Raw genomic sequence first — 22,519 nt, forward strand, 5'->3', positions numbered from 1 at the left:
GCACACAGTTCTCTCTCTTTTCTCTTCACTATGATATTTAACTTGAGAAAATTTCAAAAAAACACATGAATTTTTCATGTATTTGCAAAAAAAATATCTGGACTTTGACTAATAACAAAAAGATACCTGAACTTTACCATTCCTAACAATTAGGCTCTTGCCGTCCAATTCAGTAAATTTGTAATGGATGGAGCTAACGGAAGACGTTAACCTTCTTTTTCTTTCTTTTTTTAGGTTAAAGTACATCAATTATTTTGTATTTTTTCTTTAGGGTACTTAACTGTTATGTTCTTATTTTTTATTTATGAAAGAAATTGAAAAATGAGAATGTAAAAAAAAACTAAATTTTTTATTAAATCAAACTAGAATTATTAAGATAATAAGTAGTTATGTACGAAAAATTATCAATAATATTAAAATTAAATCAGGTATATACAAAATAAATTTTTTAAAACTCGAGATACCGGAACGAAGGGACCGGGCCTCAACATAGCTCTGCCGCTGTTGTTAACGGAATGATAAGTCTACGAAGTGCCTTTTTGTTATTAGTTACTGTAAATTCCAAATATTTTTTTGAAGAATACATGATAAGTTCAGGTTCTTAAGTTTTGAAATTTTCCCATTTAACTTCCCCATAAGGCCATAAACCTTCCCATTCTCACTCTCTCCGCTACCACATCCCTATAATTCCCTCACACCTCCTCTACCTCTTCAACTGCCCACCCCCCCAAAACAATGGCGATCAAAACAACGATCCCAATCCTGCTCTCCCTCACCGCCGTCTTGTTCGCCGCCGATGTTTGCATGGCGGCAACGGCCCCGGTGCCAGCCGCGGACTGCTCGAGCATTATCCTGGACATGGCGGACTGCCTGACGTACGTGAGCGGCGACGCCACCGTGAAGAAGCCGGAGGGGAATTGCTGCTCGGGGCTGAAGAAGGTGTTGAAAACCCACGCCGAGTGCCTGTGCGAGGCCTTCAAGAACGCCGCGCAGTTTGGGGTGACGTTGAACATGACCAGGGCCTTGGATCTTCCCTCCGCTTGCCGTGTCTCTGCTCCTCCTGTTAGTGACTGCGGATGTGAGTCCTCACCTTTTCCATTCCAAAAAAAAAAAAACTCTCTCACTCCCAACATGTTTGACCTTTTCGGGATTCCGTTTCATTTTAGATTGATTATATATTTCGATTCATAAAGTATAATGTGATTTTGAAAACTTGGTCTAATAGAACTAATCAAAATATATTGAACAATATTAATATTTTATGTTTTTTAAGATTCATATTGAAACGTAAAGACAATGTAAAATGGCACCTTATTTCAAAAAGGTCTAATATATTGTTACAGAGGGAGTACTACTACTAATCAGCCTTTTAAACAAAGGCAGTTACGATCATACATGCAATTCTGTAACACATGCAATTCTGTAACGAGAATTTGGATCTCCGATAGCATTGTATACTTATGTATCGACTCGATACAACAGCCCAATACCGATACTATTGCGTTTTCGGAGGGGGGGCAGTCTTTTTTGGGACCGACCTATAGTGGATAAATATGATTTCTAATGCATTTAGTTTGTGGACGATTTTTGGCAAATTTGCAATTTTGATCATCAAAGAGGGGACCTAAAACAGGGATCACGATATACTTAAAATTTCTTGGCTATTTTCCATGGGTTTCTCGATTGGATTTTGTTCACATTGCTCGATCTGTTTGTTTTCCCGGGGAGAAAAATAGTCTAGTTATTAAGCACGTTTATGGTTTTTTGTTTGTCTGGATCCATTCTGGTATATTATACCCTGTGGTGTATGCATCTCTGAATTCATACGTATGTGCTTTAATTGGTCTAAATCAATCATTCTTTCGATGAATAATTTTTTTTTTTTATCTTTCTGATAATTTTCTTCCTTATTTTCATCGATTTCCCCCACTTTTTTTTGCCTTGTTTCTGGTTTTTCTGTTGTCACCTTTACCCTGTTTGTTTCCCGACAGAAAAATCCCAGATATGTTCTACCCTCTATTTCTTTTGTGTTAAAAGTCTCAATTTGAAGACAGCAGATTCTATGTACACTTTTCTGTGCAAGTCAGTCTAATACCCTCTCTGGCAAAACTACATATATATTTATTTCCCCTTATTTTTTTACTATTGTTTATTAACTTTTGTACGTACTACATCAAATTTGTTGGATCTCTTGGATGTCAAATATTTCATCTTGACGGGAGTAATTTGAAAAATATAAAAACAAGACCTAATGTTTTTACTGAATTTTTTTTCAAAATAACAGGAGTTTCGAATTGTTTTTATTTGTTCCGAGCTCTGTTCAATTTTGGTTCACAGTTTTTATACGGTTTTTTTTTTTTTTTTTTTTTTTATTTCTCTCAGTTAGACATATCTTAAGAAGTTAACAATGCTGACCAAAAACAAAAATTAATCTCAAACAACGAAAATAAATTATAAAACAATGAATTCAGGCAGCCCAATCTCCAGCTGCGTACATGCAAGTCATGTATGGGTGAAATAGAAATTTATGTCGGTTTATTTTTTTTAATTATCTTTTCTTTCATTATTTTTTGCAGTGAGTATTGGCACCGGTGGAATAGGTTCTCCAGGTACGTGTGGAATGATCTTCAATTTACCCTGCCCCTATTAATGTTTTGACTTACTTTTCTGTTATCATGACTTAGTAAATGATTATGCAGTTCTAGTCAATTTCACCTCTGCTTTCTGATCTGGACAAGTTTTTTTTTTTTTTAAACAGTAATTGTTTAATTTGGAAAGCTGATTATGGAATTGGTGATGCTGATAAAATTGTAACGTACAACAAATACAAATACAGAAATTTTTACTTGTGTATACAGTGTGCCATTCATACATCACAATTCACATCCATTTGGACTTAAAGATATTTGTGTATACAATGTACCATAGTATTCATATTTTGTAAGTTTTTTTTTATAACCAGGGTCACCTTACTCGTACAGCTCACGTCAACTAATCTTTTGGGCACAAATTGTATTGTCCTCTATCCCTATCCAGGATTCTGATTGAAACTTAGCTCCATATGGATTACGTCCCAAAGCTAAGTAGCATTTAAGAAGTTTCGAACATGAGATCTCAGAGGGAACAAACCCTTTTGTTCTAGGCCTTGACTACCAACTATGAGGTTCATATTGTACAAGTTTAACATACAAAAATTAAACCAGCCAAAACGCTAGTTCTTGCAAACATATAAATCGAACAACGGGTTGAAGTAATTTCTTTGTTTTGGTTATTAGTACTTAGAGGAAGGTCCTTAAATTTTTTTTTTTTGTTTCTTTTTCTTACTTTGATTAATTTTTCTTTCTGTCTTTAAACCTTTTTAAATGGGGAAATTATATTTTGCCCCCTTAAACTATCACCCGGCCACACTTTGCCCCCTCCAACTACTTAATCGAACACTTAACCCCCTTTAACTATTATTTCGCTGCCACCCTAACCCTTCCGTTTGTTGTCTGTTAGGGTTTTGGATTTTGGATGGAAAAATTTTCGAGGCCATTATTTTTTAAACCCAAAGACAAACTTACCCTCTCCTTCTCTTTCTAGCATACACAACCATCTCAAAGATGAAATTTTCCAGACTTTACACAAACCCATCTCTCTCTCTCTCTCTCTCTCTCTCTCTCTCTCTCTCTCTCTCTCTCTCTCTCTCTCTCTCTCTCTCTCCATCCATTGACCAGTTCATTTTCTTCTTCCCTTAGCGGAATACAATTTCAGTCCATTCCATTTTTTTTATATAAAATTCGATTTTTGGTTAAAAAATTAAGTGTTCCAAATTTCAATCCGTTTGAACAGGTGGAAAGATTTTAGTTTTCTGATCATTTTATCTTAAATTGTTATAATTAAATTTTGACTATAGAGCTCTCGTTGATTAGCCCTAAGAGATATTTGATTCTACGACTTTCTTAGGGCTAATCAACGAGAGCTCTAGAGTCAAAATTTAACTATGATCATTTAGGATAAAATGATTAGAAAACTAAAATCTTTCCACCGGTTCCAACAGATTGAAATTTGGAACACTTAATTTTTTTTCTTTTTAGATAGTTTATATATTAAAATATATGGTTAAAAAATTAAGTGTTCCAAATTTCAATCCGTTTGAACCGGTGAAAAGAATTTAGTTTTTTGATCATTTTATCCTAAATGGTCATAATTAAATTTTGACTCTAAGGCTCTCGTTGATTAGCTCTAAGAAAGTCGTAGAATCAAATATCTCTTAGGGTTAATCAACGAGAGCCCTATAGTCAAAATTTAATTATGACCATTTAGAATAAAATGATCAGAAAACGAAAATCTTTCCACCGGTTCAAACAGATTGAAATTTGGAACACTTAATTTTTTAACAAAAACTGAATTTTATAAATAAAAAAATGGTATGGACCGGAATTGTAGCTTTTAGGGTTGTGGAAATCGTATTGTGCGTTGGGGAAATCTGTAGGAGTATCGTGTATGTATATCTACCTGTATTGTGTAAGGGTATTTACGTAACTTAGCTCAAAACGTTAACAGAGTTAAAGAGGTGGCAGCGAAATCATAGTTAAAGGGGGTTAAGTGTTCGATTGAGTAGTTGGAGGGGGCAAAGTGTGGCCGGGTGATAGTTTAAGGGGGCAAAGTATAATTTCCCCTTTTTAAATTTCAGGGAAAGTAACTTGTCTCCCAATCTTCAATTAAATTTGTGTTCGATTCTGATCCTTGTTCATTAGAATTCATAATTTTCAATCCCAACCATTCGTGTCTGGGCCATTTGAATGTATTGACAGGGGCAAATAACCAGTTAGCATCACCATCACGATGCTTTGGGCCACAGGAATGACTGCTTTGTTTTTATTTGTTTATTTAATTAACAGCATATAAGGTTCTAAAATCAAGTGAATTCTTTTACGTGTAGCCATAGGCTGGGGCTCATTATGAATATCCAAAATGTTGCATATGAAGGAACTTGCCTTCATCTCATAATGAAGAATCCTTAAATTTTTGGAAACTAGTCCCCTTGTCAAACTCCAAATTAGATAGAGCATTACTAGCCGTAACTACCTCTCTTTTTCCATCAGTGCCGTAACAACCTTGTTATGACAATTTTGGTGACAATTTGTTGATTAAATTTTGAGATGGATCGAGAGCAATGCTACGGAAACAGATGGATGTATATAAATCCAAACACAGACATAGACACAGACATATTCAAAATAGTTCGATTCACTTTTGTCTCATATGACACATCCAGGCTGGTCCTGGCCATAGGCCCATCAGGCGATCGCCTAGGGCCTCCAGTTTTGGGCCCAATAATTGGACCTCCAAATAGAGGAATATATTAAATATTATGTATGTGTGAACTATTTTACAACTAGACTAATGTAGCATGGTGGTAAGGCACACAAGTTTGATCCTGGCCCCTACAATTTTTAACACAACGGTTTTGGAACCCGTACAAAATAGTTTTGAAACGATGCTTTTGAGGCTTGAACTCACGACCTGAGATACCTATGATGCACAGATAGTTAGATACAGACACGAAAATTCTTAAAAAATGGGAACACAGACACGACGGGAGACACTATTTCTTCATTTATTTATATATTTAAGTAATAACAGTTTGACCCCTGAAAATTGTAAAAAATTAAAGCCTGACCCTCCAGATTTTACAAAAAAAATTACATTTTGACCCCAATTTTTTTTTGAAAAATTATAGTTTGACCCCATTGTGTCCCAATTGGTGTTCCTACATGTCTCCAGCCGTGTCCCCCTCAAAAATTTAAATTAAATTATTGGACACGCCATGTGGCCTGTCGAACACGTGTCCCCATGTCTGGACACTGCGACACTTCAACCTCTAGAGGTGTCGGTATTTCGTAGTGTGATGCTAAAGAGGTGGTAGAACCACTTTGCCACCGAAAAACAAGGTGGTCTCGTTTCCTACATCGAACAACTAATTAATATAGTAGAAAATGAAAGGCCCATTTTCAAACCCCGCTTAGGCACCTAAGGTTTCAGAAATCTCAAGGCATAGCCTGCACACATCGGATGGTTCCGGATACATCCGTGCCATGATCTGTGCACATCCACATGTGGTTGTAGCAGTTTTGGTTCGATTAAGAAAGCACGTGTGGTCCTTACAAACTAAACAATTAGTTGTGTATAGCATGTTACTCAGATTTCAGATGTTACAAACTTTTACAGTACATACAAAAGCTATTCGACTAATGCTGAAATCTTTGCAGGTCGGTTGTCGATCTAGTCTGCCTACGTGTGAGTCAGATGTTATTTAACTTTTGATAACAAGCTTGTCAACCATTCAATTTTGTGTTAGTGGTCCAAGTGTTGATAGTTTTATTAATTTATGCACTTCACCTGAAGAATGTTGAACATATAAAATGTCAAGCAACACTATTAGATTAAACTCATTGTGCATGCATACAAAGAAGGAAACTAGCAGAAGTACTACAATCTTACCTATGGCATAATGTCAATGAGTGAAGAAAATAGACGCTGAGTAAAGGGTAGATGAAAAAAGGGATGGTTACTTCATTTCAAGCTTTGATTGGAGTTCCATCTCCAATCCATTCTTGGGACTATAAAGTGGACTAAAAGATGGTTTTGAGTCCATCTTTGGCATCAAACGGATGATTAATGCAGGTGAACAGCATAATCTTGAATTGTTTTTTTTTTTTTTTTTTTGGTGCAGCCATTTCGCCAGTGGGTAGACCTACTTCAATAGAAGGAGCGAATGAAATTGTGGCTCCCGTACCAGCTCCAGGAACCTCAGGTTCTGCTTCACTCACCGCCCAAGCTTTTGAATCTCTTGTTTTTGCCCTGGTGGTTGCTTCATTCTCTTTCAATTGAAAGGCTTATGGGTCTACTCTTAGATGAGAGGATGGAAATCGGAGGGACTTGTGATGCTTGTTTCTAAACTTTTGATAGCAGTCATCTATATTACTAGGATTTTATTTTATTTTTTTTAACCTTTGGTTGTGGGATAGGAGATGTCATTTATTCCGCGAGTCACTTATTTTTTTTAGGCCATGTTTGACATTTGGATCCCCGTGTTACTATTTGAGTTGCATTATCAGTTTTACATGGTTGTCTCTGAATGGCGAATTTGAAACTAAGTAGCTCAGGTTGTACGCAGATAACTAAAAAAATGCAGGCCTATGGTATTGTAAAAAATTCTGATTTATTATGTTATTTCGTCGGTAACTTGATTTCTATTCACCAAAAGAACAAGGAAGATCCTTGAGAAATCCCAGGACAACATCAAAACAATCATTAAACAGACAACAGAACACTATCTAATACAAGGCAAACAAAACAAACAAATGCAAGACAAGGACCAGCAATAGCCCTTTCTATAGAGTTCTAGCACCTTTTCTGGAAGATCCCAATACAAACACATCTTGTTTGCCATAGTTGGGTCATTTCTCCAAGCTGATAAAAATGCTCTCACATCTGCTACAATCTTCTGAGCAGCCTCAGCACTACCACGACTTTAGAGGCTAAAGCTTAAAGCTTTTAGAATTTCTTTCCCTCCATTTATGGTAAATAACACATATAGTAATAGTACCTTACTTTTGCAATGTAGATTATTTTATTTTTTTCCTGATCTGCTTTTGCAATGTAGATTGCCAATCAATAGTAGGACAAGAGTCAGGGACATTCAAAAAACCCCTTTCTGAATAGATGCTCATGGCAGGGGCGGCTGAGTGTTTTTTTTTTTTTTTTTACAGCGGTGACAATTGCATTAGAATTTGTGTTCACTACGCAATATAAGATAATTATATGTATTTTAGTTGAAAATTAATCGGGCCTAATTTGTTTTTTTTATTGGGCTACATGATCTACATACAAATTGAAGTGACGTTTTATTTACTCTGGACATGTACAGATGTTCTAGGGCACAATACTAGAGGAAAATCGAATTATATGCAAAAGTATAAAACTTTAGTACATTTTTTGAACCCATGGGGTTTGCTTGAACCCCCTAAAAACTAGTGGAGCCACCCCTGGTCATGAGTCCCTACTCCCTCTAAGCAGAGGACAATGGAATGTAACTAATGGAAAGTTAACGAGGAACGTATAACGTAATACTGATTAGATCAAGAAGTTGCATAGTTGATAACTTTTAGCATTAGGACATCGTTCATGTAGCACTTGCATAAACTGGCAGCTAGATGATGAACTTAATTATCTAACATTGCAAAGTATGTTCATGGTGCATAAGTGCGCAGCTGTGAAGCATGTTGAACAACATGACTTCTATGATATTCGTCACTAGTCATGAGAAGGATTAATCAAATGTCGCCAAGTGTCTCCAAAAAGTTCGATAAATCAGTACTATTATGAATTTGCTCCATGTCTATTTTAAAACCTACAGCAGAACTGACATGCTTTTTAAGGGGGTTTCCAAGAGAGCTGTCACATGACAAACCTTCTCTGTAGGACTGCCCTTAATTCTAGTTTGGGGACATTTTCGGGGAAACCTTTTGGGACCGAATTATCGGCTTAGCTGAAGGGAACAGAAAGCAGATACAAAAACTGTTCCGTAACTCACTAAAATTGTACTCCTAATTAATCATTAGTCTATTTACTGGGTCTAAAACGAAAAATTTCACATAGATATTGAAAATTAAACAAGGAGAAGTGTCCCTTCAACCTCTAGTCCATGCAACACACTCCGGAATTTACCAATTTCTTCTTCCCCTCCTTCTCTGTTAAAGTACAACTCTTTCAGCTTTATGAATGTTTGCATAGTGAGTAAGCTATCTGAACCGGCTTGATGGCTCCTCCCAGCCATCCGATCGACATCTAAGGTTTTCGCCACCCTCTCTAATCCGCCGTACAATCCGGAGCAGTACCGAATCATGTGTTTCATATCGTACACGGCCCCACCGATGTACATGTTAACCCAAATCATGAACGTCCCGAGGTTTTCTGGTAGTAACTTCCCCCCTGTCAAAATCTTGAGCAGAAACCCGAAATCGTAGGCGCTGTGGAAGGTGATCCATGTCAGTGGGGACCCGTGATTGAAATCGAAAGCGAGTCGCGAGTTGAGAAAGAGCCAGGCGAATTGCCTCGAATGGATGCCGAGTGTCCTGTTCTTGTGGAAGTCGATTCCTTGCCGTTCAAGTAAGGCGATGGAGTCCGGGTTTTGGAGGTCGGATTCGATGTCGAAGTTGCTGAAGTTGAATTCCCATATGTAGGAGTGGCTGGTGCCAAAGTCAGGAAGGTTTCCGTGGGCGTCAGAGAGGGTGAGGCCGAGCTGGATGAGATTGAGGGCATCGACGTTGGCCTTCATGACGCGGTAGTTGTAGTCTGGAGGGAGGTGAGACAAGTGGTGTTTTTCGACAGCCGGGTGGAAGATGGTACCTGGGAATTCCGTATCCATCGCAGCGAATGGGTAGCGGAGGGCGATGCAGTTGATGAGAGAGAGCTCTTCGAACAAGTTCTTGGCCCATACCTTTCGAATGGCGACCGGCTTTTTCGGACGGTTCATGGTTTTTCTCGGTTACTTTTCTTCTTTCACGAGAAAGGCAATATAACCAGTTGCAGTATACTCTGTTCTATGGTTATGTGTAATAAGGGTATTATTATTATATATATATATAGGGGGATTGAAATTTCTTGTTTTCAAATCCGATGAGAATTGGGATATGGGTTTCCTTCGTTTTCGTCCTAGTTCAACTGGGACTTTGACACTACCGAAATTAATTAGGAGAGTTTTCCTAAGGAGGAGTATTTATTTTCTTTCTTTTTTTAATTTTGTTTGAGGCGGTTCGAAATTCAATACTCCTCCTGGAAAGTTGCCTTTTTCTGTTTTGAAACTTTCGTGCCAAGTACTTCCGAATCTGAAAAGTATCCTTTTTTCTCTTTTCGAATTTTATTTAAACCCATCTCGAAGTTTTTTTTGGTTTCCTTATCAATTTTAAACGATAACGGTAACTTAGGTTTTTTTTTTTTTTTTTTTTGTATTTTAAAAAAGAGCACAACTTTGAAGGAAAACACACACGAACATAAGATTAGGAGAGTAGAAGGTTAGGGCATGTTTGATAATCTAGAATATTTGAGGACGCGCATTGGAGAACTTAGTGCTCCGCCACCGTATGAATCGTGGAATATAAAAAAAAAAAACGATGGATAAAGTATGACGACTCACCATTTTACATTTATTATAACAACAATATTACTATTATTAGGTAACCACGTGTGACCACCTTCGCCTAATTAATCACTAAATTATAGCTTCAGGAATAAACTTAATTAATTCCACATACTCTCACCATACCTAGGATCACACGTACGGTACAAGGGAGGATTAGGAACTCCGATTTCCTTTTTCTTTTTTCCTATCCATTTTTTTTATAGCTAAAATAATTCTGATAAGTGATGAACTTATACATTCCATCCATCTTTTGTCCCATTCATTATCTCATGCTATTGCTGATCAAAAAAAATAAAATTATCTCATGCTATTGCTTATCCGATAGCGCCCAACCACAATCCTTTGTTTTGCAACAATCCCCAAGATGAATTCGTGAACCAAACACGCCCTTAGAATATTGTACTCCTAGTAGTATGCAGTATTATAGTTTGCTCACATGCTCTTCTCTATCATTCTTTCATGGTTGTGTAGGTGTCTCCACATGGGAAGCCTATCCACCGGATTGGCTATCTACGCCTTCATCTAAGGATTTTTTTTTTTTAATATGCCGTTTAATGGTTTTTTTTGTACCGTTTATCAATGAATCGGTTATCCCGTTGGCAAAAACAAAAAACAAAAAATTAATCCGAGGCTTTGAAATTTGAATAGTGAATTGGTAATTATTTACCCCATGAATTGCTTAGAATGAGAGCTAGTATCTTTGTATTATATATTCTCAAAAAAGGGAAGAAAGGCAATAGCTAGGAATGTAAAAGCTCTTATAAAAGGAGGTCGGATTCCAGGTTAAGATCATCAACTTTCTTCATCTTCTACTCATACAACACCAAATAGCATTGGAAAATGTCGAAAATCAGTTTTCTCAGTTTCAAATATGGGAGTTCTAATTCAATGAACTCCTCTGTAATTCCCACTCCAGTAAGCGTACCTAGAGAAAGGCAAAAGTCTAACTTGTCGGCCACTCAGGTAAATTTCCACCCAAATATGGCCAAAATGAATTTTTTTTTTTTTTGACAAATTTGACACAAACAAGGACGGAAAGATCTCCCGCAAGGAGTACAAGTTAGCGGTGAAAGTCATGGGCACTGCAAACACGGAAAAAGAGGTGGTTAGGGCTTTTTATAGGTGATGGATGCAGATGGAGACGGATTCATTGACTTCAAAGAGTTCATGAAAGTGAATAACGACACGGGGCGAGGAGGAGGGGTGAAGACAAGCGACAATCCCAACGCGTTCTGCGTGTTTGATTTGGATGGGCATGGGAAAATAAGCACGGAGGAGTTGTGGGAGGCTATGAAGAAGATTGGAGAGAAGTGCAACTTGGAGTCGTGCTGGAAGATGGTGAAAGGGGTGGATAAGGACGGGGATATGATGGACTAGTTGATTTGGATGAGTTTATGAACATGATGACACACAACAACTTCAAACTTTGCTAGGGTTTCCAAGGCTTTTCTTAAAAAAGTTGTTCTTTTACTTCAATAACATGCGACTCGTGTGCTTTTCTAATTATTTTGGCTCTCTTCCTTTCATTCAATTCAATGTCTGAATTAATGCTTTGCAATATGCAAGTTAATTAAATTTATAAATTCTTGCCTTTTTGGAAATTTTAAGGTGTTCTGATCAGGAACCCACGTATGCAAACACAATCAGATGATAGAAATGATTCTGGAGTCGCTATTAACTCGGTGCAAACAAATTTAGCGATTAATTCGGGCAGAACAATGTCTTGGACAAAGCAATTTTTGTAAGGCATTTGTCATTTGAACCATTTCTACCATCTTCTTGCATCACATATTCTGCAGCAAAAATACCTTAGTCTCACATCATCTATAATTTAGATCCGGAAGTGCAGCATGAATCCAGAAAGGAAAAGAAAAATCCTGCTTACAAAGTTAGAAAGGACATGAATTCGTAACCATCTCCATCGTCGTCCAAGCTCGATCTCTTTTAGTACCGTGGGAATCAAACTTGACTTCGGTCATTTAACTTCGGCTTTAACCTCAATGAGCTTAACCAATTGTCATGAAGCCGACTAGCCGAGCATACCCTACCACTCGGCTCGTTTTGTTGGTAGCCCTACCTACTCAATTTAAGGTTTGAACAGTAACCAAGAGACATTACAATCTAAGCTTAACTGATAAGTACAAAACAACTTATCAATTCGAGAAGCAAGATCATAGATATATGTATGGATATCTGATAAGTGCCGAAATATTGATATTTTAGCTCTTCAAATTACATTTGTTAGTTATTTATATTTGTTATCTGATATTTATTTTTCTTTTATTTTATTTATAGGTTGATCGAGCTCATTGCCCAAAATATTGGATAAAAAGAAGAGTTTAATGAAATTTGGGGTTAAAGCGCAGAATGCTTCAAAATTGGATTGTTAATTTATTAAAGCATAAAGTTCAAGGGGCTGAATGTAATTAATGCTTGAAATCCTATATAAACAATGGAATCCTACTGACTTCGGGGTCAGCAGGCGTGGACTTGCCGTGGAGCGACAGACGTACGAAGACAACAGTGAACGAACAAAGTTTTTGCTGTCATGGAGGCTAAATCAAGATTAAGTTGTCTCTTTTTCATGAGCGGCTAAACCCTCTTTTAGGGCATAGATGAAACTCAAACTCTGAGTAATACTATCTATGTTTTGATTTAGGTTTTATTATTCGAATCGTGGTTGTATGACTATTCAGAATTTATTACTATTATTCTTTCTATCAAATCGTGTGCATGAAGTTTTAGATTTTATGCACATTCATACAACGGTTTTAATTGTTTTGTGATAACTGGTTAGATGGATTATACTACGTAAGACGAGTCGTGCCGATGAGACGATCCGTGCTTGATTTGAGACGATTCGTGCTAGTAAGACGATTCGTGCTAAGCGGAGATAGTCCATGCCCATTGGTGATTCATAAATTATTTTTAAGAGATATCGTTAGGGCTTGCAATCCTACGGTATCCGAATTGATTTGAATAGTTGACCTGTAATTAAAATATATTTAGGTTACGAGAGAGAATAGTGGATTTGAAACCCTGCTTTTTCCCATCAATACTTTCTACGTTTTTAATCCTTTTAATTATTGTTTAATAATTTTGGGAAAATCTACAAATCAATCAATCTTTTTGTCAAACTAGGATAGAAATTAATTGATTTTACTGTAACTCAGCCTTATAATCCCTGAGGAACAATACTCGGAATACTTATCACTATTCATTTGAATAGTAATAATTGTCTTGTTTTATTAATTATTTTTGGTACGAAAACGACCCGGTCAATATCTGCACATAACCTAGCAAGACAAGGTTCTTATTAGGCACCATTGCCTTCATGTAAGATCACTAGATACATAACTACATGGTTGGCCGGTTGCTATGAAAAAACATAGTTTTTTCCCACCTTTTCCCGCCACACATCATGGACTAGGATACAAAAACATAACAACATAATTCAGAAGGTATTGCCGGGGAGCATTACCATTACAAAAACATTAACATCATACAGAAGATAAAGCCATAGAGCAGAAACTACCATGGAGCATCAACTTCTTCCTGGAACTTGTGTTCATAGCCCTCAACCTTAGATTTTAGAGCCTTGATAAATGCACCCAACTTTCTGGATGCCACCTTCAGCTCAACAACCTTAGCCTTGAGCTTTCGTATCTCATCATCCGCTTGAACTTTTCTAGTTTTAGCCTCTACGTACTTCTTGACATCCACGTCAACCTCTGTTTTAATAGCAAGGCTAAGAAGGCGCCGTAACCGAGCACTTAAAAAACCGACATTCATTCCCACGAGCTCAAAAGACTTCAAGCTTTTTTCCCACACTTCAAATTTGTTCCGAGAAGTTGTGAGCGTACATGCTCTTATGGCATCAGCTATATTGACAATCTCAGAAATAATACCAGAAACCAACTTAATGTTAAGGCCATGGAAAAGCCGTGCATGAAGGAATGCTCTTCTACTCTGGCAGAGGTTGAAGTACTTGACCCGTATATGTTTCGGAATCTCTGAATCTATGGACAACCCATCAACCAAAATATTGAAGTGTTTAAAGCTTTTGACATCCCAGATACGAATTGTAGAGCTAGAGAATCTGGGACCGATGAGAGGTTCTGAACCAACCTCTTCGCAACCATTTTCAAGTTGCACAACGGATTCTGTGAGTTTAGGAACTGATTTTTGGAGGCTTGCCTTCTTGTTCTTCTTGACTATAGCAAGTTGAAGAGAGATTGGACGCTTCCTCTTCTTGTTATCCAGAGCTATTGTTCCATCATCTGCATCGTCCTTTTCTGAGATCAACATTCATGCCAAACCATTACGATTTAAGATCGAAAAAGTTGTTCTTGACTGCTGACTCTGCAAAATTATACTTGGACCACTGAATGCTGTAAATACATCAACTAACCTGTATCATCTTGTTTGACGTGAGCATCAAGGTTAAGAAGGCTTAGAGCACCATCTACCTCAGTCAAACCATTGGCCCTTACAATGTACACCTAAAAAAGGATGTGCCATATATGAGAGAACACAGTCAGAATTGATAAGGTCTTTGTGGAGAAAATGCTAGGAATGTGTTTGGATCAAGGGTTCACGGACGGAGTTAATTACGGAAGGAGAAATAACAATGAAGTAACGAACTCAGATCATAACCTCAATTACGTACTTTTGTTACCTTTTCCTTTCCCTTCGTAAATCCCTCCACAAATCCATGATCCAAACAAAGGGTAGGGACACAACCAAATTGAACATAGTGACTATTGATATTATTTCAACCCATCAAACAGGGTTGTTAGAACTAAAAAGGAAAAACGGTTCGATTCGTATTCTCTACCTCTACAGAAGCAGCGGAAATTGAGAAATTCATATTTTGATTCATACTTCCCCTGCTAGATGTCACCATTCTCATTCCACTTCATAAAACCAGCACATTTGATGCCACCACTGACATTGACTTATTTAGTTTCATCATTCGCTATTCAATTTTCCTCCTGCTCCCAGGCTGATTCACACTTAGCGTCCCATTATAGGAGGTATTGTAACAAAAAGCTATGAACCTAGATTTGTGAATATATAGAAAGATTTTATATTGGACAATAGGCGCGACACCTAATACTATAGTCAACCCATCACCAGGGTTTCATTTGTTTAAGACACGATACATACTGAACCATCAAAAATAAATAAATACATCTTCAAATGTTACCTTCATTTTGTTTGGTTCAACTAACTGAAAGATCAAGACATCACCCTCGAGCAATTTGTGTCCCATCGCAAAGCTTCTCCAACCACCACTAAGTCCCCACCTTCCTTGAATGTATTTCACTTGAAATTGTTCCCCACTTTCATCTTCCAAAATTACTGAGGTATCCTTTTCAGGTAGGTGAGACTTGCTGAAGGGACCAGAAAGCCCCTGTCAACAAAAGAGTGAGTTTATCACACAACTCTCTGGCTTGACTTGAACACTGTACATTACAATAGATTCCAAATTCAAATGCAAATCGAAATGCAGAGGAGTCATGATTACCATCCAAAAACAACTGGAAACATTCGATCGAACCAATGGTTTTACAAAGCTAGGAAATTCACATCCCAAACTGGACTTGATCTCCTCAGCTCGAATCATGGCAGGTGTCTTAACTTCAACAGGCAACCCAATCATTGCAGACTTACTTTGTTTACAGCTTCAAAAACAGCCAGAATTTTTTTACAATCCATAGTCACATTTCGTACTCATGAAATTTCAAAACAAAAATTCAGAAAATTAACATTTATAACCGACCTCATGGGCTTCCCCGCATGATTAGATACCGCCTGTTCAAGAAGTTAATAGGTTTGCCATTAGTTTTTCCATCCACGGTTAGTTAAAAAATGAGAACAAAGCCCAATTCCACTAAGGGAAATAAGTACTTATTTTTTGAATTAAACGTGATGTATTGTGAGAGAATGACCAGTTTCGTAAAGCGGAAAATAAGTACGTAAAAAATAAGAACCTTAGGAAAACAGGGCCTAAGAATAGGAGAACCATGAACACATAATAACTTCCACATTGGATTAAGGATAAGATGGCAATATAGTGTAAAGTCAGTCTACGTAGATAAAAAAGACAGTGTGATGATCCAGGACAAAAGCTTTGCAAAAGGGGAGATAATAAGAGATTGGTGACTCTGAGAGTCATGGGACATACAAGGATAGTGCCACGTGGTTTGACAAACTGGGTGGCACTAGATAGAGGACAATAGTGAAAGAGGACTCGTGATCCTAAAGTACATGTGGCATTTTCACATGGTACTCAAACCAATGTCGCAGCAAAGAATTTTACAGGTGGGACATTATGATTCACTTTTATTGGGTAATTGACCAACATGGTGTATGTTTCGTTCAGTCAGGAGAACGACATTGGCTATGCCACATTACTCCGGCTTTCAGCAGGACTTAACAATTTTCTGAAGCCAATACACCAAATTGTTGAGGCAAAACCTTTTCACTAGCTTCTTCTTACTAAATTCAGGTAGGTATATTACAGAAGCAGAAACAAAACACCCAAATTATCCAAGGATTACTGGCCTTAATTTGATGGAATCCCATAAAACTTGCAACTTTTGGAGCCCTGAATCTTCAGCATATACTTTTTCTTTTTTTTACCAGCAAAAAAAAACAGCATATTATTTTTCTACTCATAAAACATGGTTTACCAAACAGGTCCAACGGTTTGTAGTGCGTCATGTACTTGTTAATTGTTATTAGTATCAGGCATGGGTGTGTCCGGGTGCATGTCCAGGTGTCAGACCTCCCTAAACCCAATCTTAGGATGCACTAGTTTTTAGTCTTACAATTTAAGGATATCTATCCCATCCAAAAGTTGAGTACTTAATATTCTGATCTGACGCAAGTAGTAGTAAACGATCTACATAGATATCTAAATGGAAAATGATTTCGACACCCCAATTTTTTATGATAGTACTCCAAAATTTGTCGACAAGTTTTGGAGTGCCAAAATCATTTTTCTAAGAAACACAGAAGAGGAGAGTACTATAGATACTTCAATTTACTTGACAAACTACGACATTTTGACAGTGTTAATAATAGAAAGGGAGAGTTCTCTTCCTTTCTTTTTTCCTTTTTTTCTGATCACGAGAAAGAAAGGTGAAGAAAGGAAGTCTCACGTGCTTTGATTTGGATCCAGAACGCTTCTTCTTGGTCTTCCCCAACTGCCAGTTCAACTCCTCGTGCAAATCCCAGGAATTCTTCTTTCCCTTAACCTAACCACCACCAACTAGATCTAACATTAACCCAGAAAAATTCACAGAAACAAAGTGGCACTATATAAATAATGAGTGCATGCATGTTAGAGAGAGAGAGAGAGAGAGAGAGAGAGAGAGAGAGAGGGACCGTGGAGGAAGGGGAGGGAGTGGAGGGAGACAACTGAATAAAATTGGGTTTTGCTGATTTGGGGCTATGGTCCTCTGATGTTGGCAATTCATTACTTTGCACCTGCTTTATAAATACAATCTCTTCCCCAACTTGATCGTCACTGTCTGAATGACTGTTACTAGGAGTATCAAGATCCATAGTAGATTCACTTTGCTTACAAAACTTTACTTTCCCCATCTCTCACCCACTAATAACTCCTTCGCTACACGGTTTCAATACTCATAAGCTGGTTTGGCACAGTGGTTAACTAAACCATGGCGGGGTTTATCACCCAAGGTCGTGGGGCGTGGGGTTTATCCCTACGGTCGTGGGCCGTGGGGTTTATCCCTACAAGATCGTAAGATTGATTCCCCTCAACAATGATTAGTCTATGGAGTCATCTCATCTCACGCAAATATGTGAAAAGGATTGCAAGAGAAGTTGGAGAGACTAGTCCGATTTTTTTTTGGTCAAACAGAAATATGAGATTAGTCCGATTTATCGAGACACTATTTGTTACCCAATTAAAATGCTCAAGTCTTGTTTGTTTTGAATTTTGAATAAAATTTGAATGGAGAGATAAATAAAAAAAATGTATTAAAAACAATGCACAGAAACTTTAAAGCCCCAACGAACAAGCTCTCAATGTTATAAAGCAAATGCATATGAGTGAGAGTGAAAGAGATCAATAGTGCCGCGTGGCTGTGGAGTGGAAAAGTGGGACTGGTGGGTGTTTGACAGCTGAAAAGTAGGATCCAATGCAATATAATGATGAGTACTCAAAATAGTAGTCATCAATTGTTGAGCCTATACTTTTCGATATGAACAAGGCAAATTCCAAAGTTGGGAAACTTTTTGTCTTCTGACATGGGATGTCAAATTCAATGTTTGTGTATAGATGACTCCAGCGTATAAAAAGCAAAATGACAAGCTTGACCCTATTTACCTTTTCTTCAACTAGACCCCCAAGTTTCGAAGGACGAAAGACCCATCTTTGCTTCCTCTGCAATGTGTCAAAATCTTGTACAGTTTCACAGAACTCAAATACTCCTCTTTCTCGAGAAATTTTTCAGTGCCGGGTGGTATGATGTGGTGTCCGTTCGGCACATCCGAATTTCTGATGCGATTTTAGATGGCGCACATTTAGAGATAGAAAAAGGAGAGAGAAATAGGAGGGGTGAGAGGAGAGAGAAAGTTTTAATCTAAGCTGTCTAAAAATTAATTATGACCATTTAAAATAAAATGAAAAATATATATATTCGCATCGATTTAAACGGATTGAAAATTGAAATACTTAATTTTTTAACCATATTTTTACAACTACTAGTGCACTCAAACAACATACAACTAGAGGTGTCAAATGGGCCGTGCCGGCACGGCAAGGCAAGGGCACGGGGCGGCATGGCACGTCACACGCACGGTTTTGGCCTAGCACGACACGATACGGCACGGTTTTAGAGGGCCCGAGGCACGACACGAGCACGGAAGTGGGCGGCACAACACGGGCACGATACGAAAGTTGGCCTGGCACGGCATGGCATGACAAGGTCGTAGACAGGCATGACACGGGCAAGGGCACGGAAAGTGGACAGGAACAACACGGCACGGCACGGTTCTAGCAAGGCACGGGCATGGGCATGACCCAGCACGACATGGGCACGGAAAAACAAAAAATAAATAAATAAGCCAAATGACTTTTTTTTAAATTTAAAAAAATTAAACAATTTCTATTCAGTAAAAAATATTTGTTTACCTTTAAAAAAAGGTAAACAACTAAGATATTTAATTTAAAAATAATAATTTCTTAAAAAAAATCATGTTTTTAAAAATTCATTTTTTTACTTTTAAAAAATTATCAATTTTTATTCGGTAAAAAATATTTGTTTTGTTTTCATTAGAAAAATAGTCTTTAGACCTTTGGTTTGTAAATTTAACATTACAAGATAACAAGTAAAATTAAAAAAACTTATCAAAATATTTATGGTGCAAGAGCAATTTAATACGAAAGGAAATGTGCAAGAGTCATATATTAATATATTATTTACCCCAAATCTAACGAGAAATAAGAAAAAAAGTGCCAAACAAAAAAGAAAAAAAATACATAGTAGAAATAAGGGAAAAAAATAAATAAAAAGGGGTTGGCTAGACTAGAACTTGAACCTAGGTCCTTAGGTTTTTTTATACACAAACAAACCACTATGCCACCAATTAACTTGTTATAGATTTGGAAAATTAATATATAATATGTAGATCTATTATATAAAAACGAGGTCATCAAGCAGTAGACACACAATTGCAACGCAATCACGACGATCGATACCATTCAATGCGTTCATTTTGTTGTGCTTAATGTTTTAATCATAGGACCTATTTTTTCGTGCGTCGAATTTTGAAAACTCTTTCATCAGCACGCTAATTCATTGTTTGATGGAATTTTGTTTACGTCCGATCAAGTATGTAGCTATAAGCATTTTACTTGATTATTGACATGAATGATCTAATCCCTCCCACATAAAAGTTAGACGATTCTGATTTTTAAAAAATAGCTTGTGCGGCCCTCAAGTAATGCATTATAGGACTTTAATATCTCTGGAAGCACCGAATGTGTTCCGATGATGTGGTTTCCGACATTCGATTATCACCTATTCAGATGAGAATGATAAATTTGATAAGACATTAAATCGTAACGATTTAGATCGAACCTTTGGAGAAAAAAAAAATCTGCAGCTACCTTTTAAATCTATACATTGAACTTGGTTGGTTATGAACCAAGGTATTTTGCTATAGTATAATGTACGTTAGCCACACGATCACAAAATAAATATGACGATCCATACCGTTCATTTTGTTATTCTCTGTGTTTTAATGACTCTCTCCAATTTTTGGGTCTATCGGGTTTTTAAAGCTCCTTCATTGACACGTAGATCCATTAATAGGAAAATGAGTGTTATAAACAATCAAGTTTATAACGATAACCAATTTACTTCAATTTTGGTAAGAATAATATAATCTCTGCCACATAAAAGATAGACGGTTCCGATTTTCAAAAAACAGCTCGGGCGGCCCTTGAGTGATGCATTATAGGACTCTACGAGAATTTTCGATAAGTTGGTGCATATGGATTATGGTGTCTCGCATGCACATGATCACACAGATCATATAAAAGGAATGAGATGCTGCCCTCTCACCTCATTCTCCGAGCTCTCTCGAACTCTCCCTCTCTCTCTATCAACGTCTCTTTGTCTTCTCACCTCTGGTCATCTGATGAGCCTAATGTTCAGATTCTGAACTATATATCGATTCATTCACCTAAATCACCTTTCTCACCGATTCATTCACCTCTCTCACTCTCTCTCTCTCTCTCTGACTCACTGGTCACAACTCTCTCTGTCTCACTGCTCTCCTCTCCTCTCTCTCTCTCTCTCTCTCTCTCTCTCTCTACTCTCAAACGGTGAGTCGGTGACCATCATAAGTGAAGAGATCAGATCTGAACTCAGTGACCATCATCATCTCACTCTCTCAACGTTTCTGTCTCATCGACAGTCCGACTCTCTCACCACCTCAGGTCCTCAGCTCACCAACTCACTCACCAGTCACCGTATCTCTCTCACACCATATCTCTCTCTCTCACAGATACATCTATCACTTCCCTCTCCAGTCTCCACTTATCGTTATCTACTGACTACTGTAATTAGGGTTTCGACTCCTGGTTTTTGAAATTAAGATTACGAAATTAAGGTTTTTGTAAATTAGTAACAAGAAATTGAGTACTGCTATTGGTACCGATGGTACGGTAGAGAAAATGCACCGACGGCCACCGAACGGCCGTCTCCGGCCACCGGAAGGCCGATCCTAGCTGTCCAAAAATTTTAAAAAACAAAACCGAGTGGGCCTTCGCGAGAATCAATGGCATCCGAGATGTATAGGGTACTCGATTCGAGCACCCCTTTTTCGTCTATATATGTTTATACGTGTATATACACGAAAAAGGGTGCTCGAATCAAGTACTCTACACACCTCGGATGCCATTGATTCTCGTGTAGGCCCACTCGGTTTTGTTTTTTTAAATTTTTGGACGGCTCAGATCGGCCTTCTGGTGGCCGTCTCTGCATTTTCCCTACGGTACCATCGGTACCAATAGGATTTTCACAAGAAATTAGGGCTTTTCACTTTTGTTACTCCCTCCGTCCCTTTTTTTGTGTCCAGTATTCTATTTTGGTCTGTCCCTTAATAAGTGTCCATTTTGTAAAGTTAGGGGGGTAAAGGGGGGTAAGAGTTGGTGTATTGTCTATTTTGTCCCTAAAAGTAGATTTTATTTTGGAAAGTTAGTGAGTAAAAGTGTAATGATGATGGGTAAATAGGAAAAGTTGAGGAAAAAGTTGATGTGAAAGGTATAATGATGATGTCTTTTTAATAAGTTGGAGTTACGAAGCGGGACACTTAAAAAGGGACGGAGGGAGTACTAATTTATGAAATTAGGGTTACGAAATGACTTTTGATGATTTTGTACACACACCTGCACTAATTTCGTATATTAGTACACACATGCACTGTTGATATTTCGTATATTCTAGAAATGGCCAGATCTGATGATTTTGTTATAGACATGCACTGTTGGTAGTTGCTACATGCTATTGCTATAGTCGTAAAATTGGTAGTTGCTACTTGCTATAGTGGTAAAATTGGTAGTTGCTACTTACTATAGTTTTGAATACAGTTTATTTTGGTATAGTTGCTACTTACTATAGTTTAAAATTGGTAGTTGGTCAAATTTTGAATACAGTTTATCTTGCTCTATTTGTACATTCTAGGTTTTCTGCACATGTAGCTTATTAACTTATTTAGATGTTATTAACTAATGTTCTAGTGTACTAATTTTCTCTATTTTGTTTTCATTTTTTTATAGGAGATGGA

At 37.5% G+C, this 22,519-nt stretch overlaps 4 protein-coding genes across 6 annotated transcripts; 2 read left to right on the top strand and 2 right to left on the bottom strand.

The window, feature by feature from the left end:
- The first annotated feature begins 554 nt into the window (after window positions 1-554).
- On the top strand, window positions 555-7,108 carry LOC131326983 (non-specific lipid transfer protein GPI-anchored 11-like). The gene is made up of 3 exons (XM_058359926.1): window positions 555-1,078; window positions 2,577-2,609; window positions 6,719-7,108. The coding sequence occupies exons 1-3, from the start codon at window positions 736-738 to the stop codon at window positions 6,874-6,876; spliced, it is 534 nt and encodes a 177-aa protein (XP_058215909.1). The 5' UTR covers window positions 555-735; the 3' UTR covers window positions 6,877-7,108.
- A 1,436-nt stretch (window positions 7,109-8,544) lies between these two features.
- Window positions 8,545-9,572, bottom strand: LOC131326566 (probable CCR4-associated factor 1 homolog 11). Its single transcript, XM_058359393.1, has one exon. The coding sequence runs from the start codon at window positions 9,521-9,523 to the stop codon at window positions 8,657-8,659; it is 867 nt and encodes a 288-aa protein (XP_058215376.1). The 5' UTR covers window positions 9,524-9,572; the 3' UTR covers window positions 8,545-8,656.
- A 1,457-nt stretch (window positions 9,573-11,029) lies between these two features.
- Window positions 11,030-11,566, top strand: LOC131327615 (calmodulin-like protein 30). The gene is made up of 2 exons (XM_058360764.1): window positions 11,030-11,152; window positions 11,312-11,566. The coding sequence occupies exons 1-2, from the start codon at window positions 11,030-11,032 to the stop codon at window positions 11,564-11,566; spliced, it is 378 nt and encodes a 125-aa protein (XP_058216747.1).
- Window positions 11,567-13,481: 1,915 nt separating this feature from the next.
- On the bottom strand, window positions 13,482-17,981 carry LOC131326933 (B3 domain-containing protein Os01g0234100-like). 3 transcript variants are annotated; one of them, XM_058359845.1, is made up of 7 exons: window positions 17,585-17,981; window positions 17,359-17,454; window positions 15,975-16,006; window positions 15,720-15,876; window positions 15,399-15,605; window positions 14,601-14,691; window positions 13,482-14,484 (listed from the first exon to the last, which is right to left on the bottom strand). In XM_058359845.1, exons 1-7 carry the CDS (start codon window positions 17,801-17,803, stop codon window positions 13,721-13,723), a joined length of 1,566 nt encoding a protein of 521 aa, XP_058215828.1. In that variant the 5' UTR covers window positions 17,804-17,981; the 3' UTR covers window positions 13,482-13,720. The 3 variants fall into 3 exon arrangements, with proteins under 3 accessions (XP_058215828.1, XP_058215829.1, XP_058215831.1); XM_058359846.1 differs by having other exon boundaries at window positions 13,482-14,469; window positions 17,585-17,894; XM_058359848.1 differs by lacking the exons at window positions 15,720-15,876; window positions 15,975-16,006 and having other exon boundaries at window positions 17,585-17,894.
- Between the last annotated feature and the right edge of the window lie 4,538 nt (window positions 17,982-22,519).

The sequence above is a fragment of the Rhododendron vialii genome, chromosome 5a (genome assembly GCF_030253575.1).
Source record: "Rhododendron vialii isolate Sample 1 chromosome 5a, ASM3025357v1".
NCBI lineage: Eukaryota > Viridiplantae > Streptophyta > Magnoliopsida > Ericales > Ericaceae > Rhododendron > Rhododendron vialii.

Bases quoted from the DNA above. Each gene is read 5' to 3' on its own strand.
- LOC131326983 (XM_058359926.1), top strand. From the start codon at position 736: ATGGCGATCAAAACAACGATCCCAATCCTGCTCTCCCTCACCGCCGTC. The intron at 1,079-2,576 runs GTGAGTCCTCAC...TATTTTTTGCAG, and splicing joins TCCTGTTAGTGACTGCGGAT to TGAGTATTGGCACCGGTGGA. The intron at 2,610-6,718 runs GTACGTGTGGAA...TTTTTGGTGCAG, and splicing joins CGGTGGAATAGGTTCTCCAG to CCATTTCGCCAGTGGGTAGA.
- LOC131327615 (XM_058360764.1), top strand. From the start codon at position 11,030: ATGTCGAAAATCAGTTTTCTCAGTTTCAAATATGGGAGTTCTAATTCA. The intron at 11,153-11,311 runs GTAAATTTCCAC...GGCTTTTTATAG, and splicing joins CTAACTTGTCGGCCACTCAG to GTGATGGATGCAGATGGAGA.
- LOC131326933 (XM_058359845.1), bottom strand. From the start codon at position 17,803: ATGGGGAAAGTAAAGTTTTGTAAGCAAAGTGAATCTACTATGGATCTT. The intron at 15,877-15,974 runs GTCGGTTATAAA...CTGTTTTTGAAG, and splicing joins CATGCGGGGAAGCCCATGAG to CTGTAAACAAAGTAAGTCTG. The intron at 15,606-15,719 runs GTAATCATGACT...TTTTGTTGACAG, and splicing joins TTTCCAGTTGTTTTTGGATG to GGGCTTTCTGGTCCCTTCAG.
- LOC131326566 (XM_058359393.1), bottom strand. From the start codon at position 9,523: ATGAACCGTCCGAAAAAGCCGGTCGCCATTCGAAAGGTATGGGCCAAG.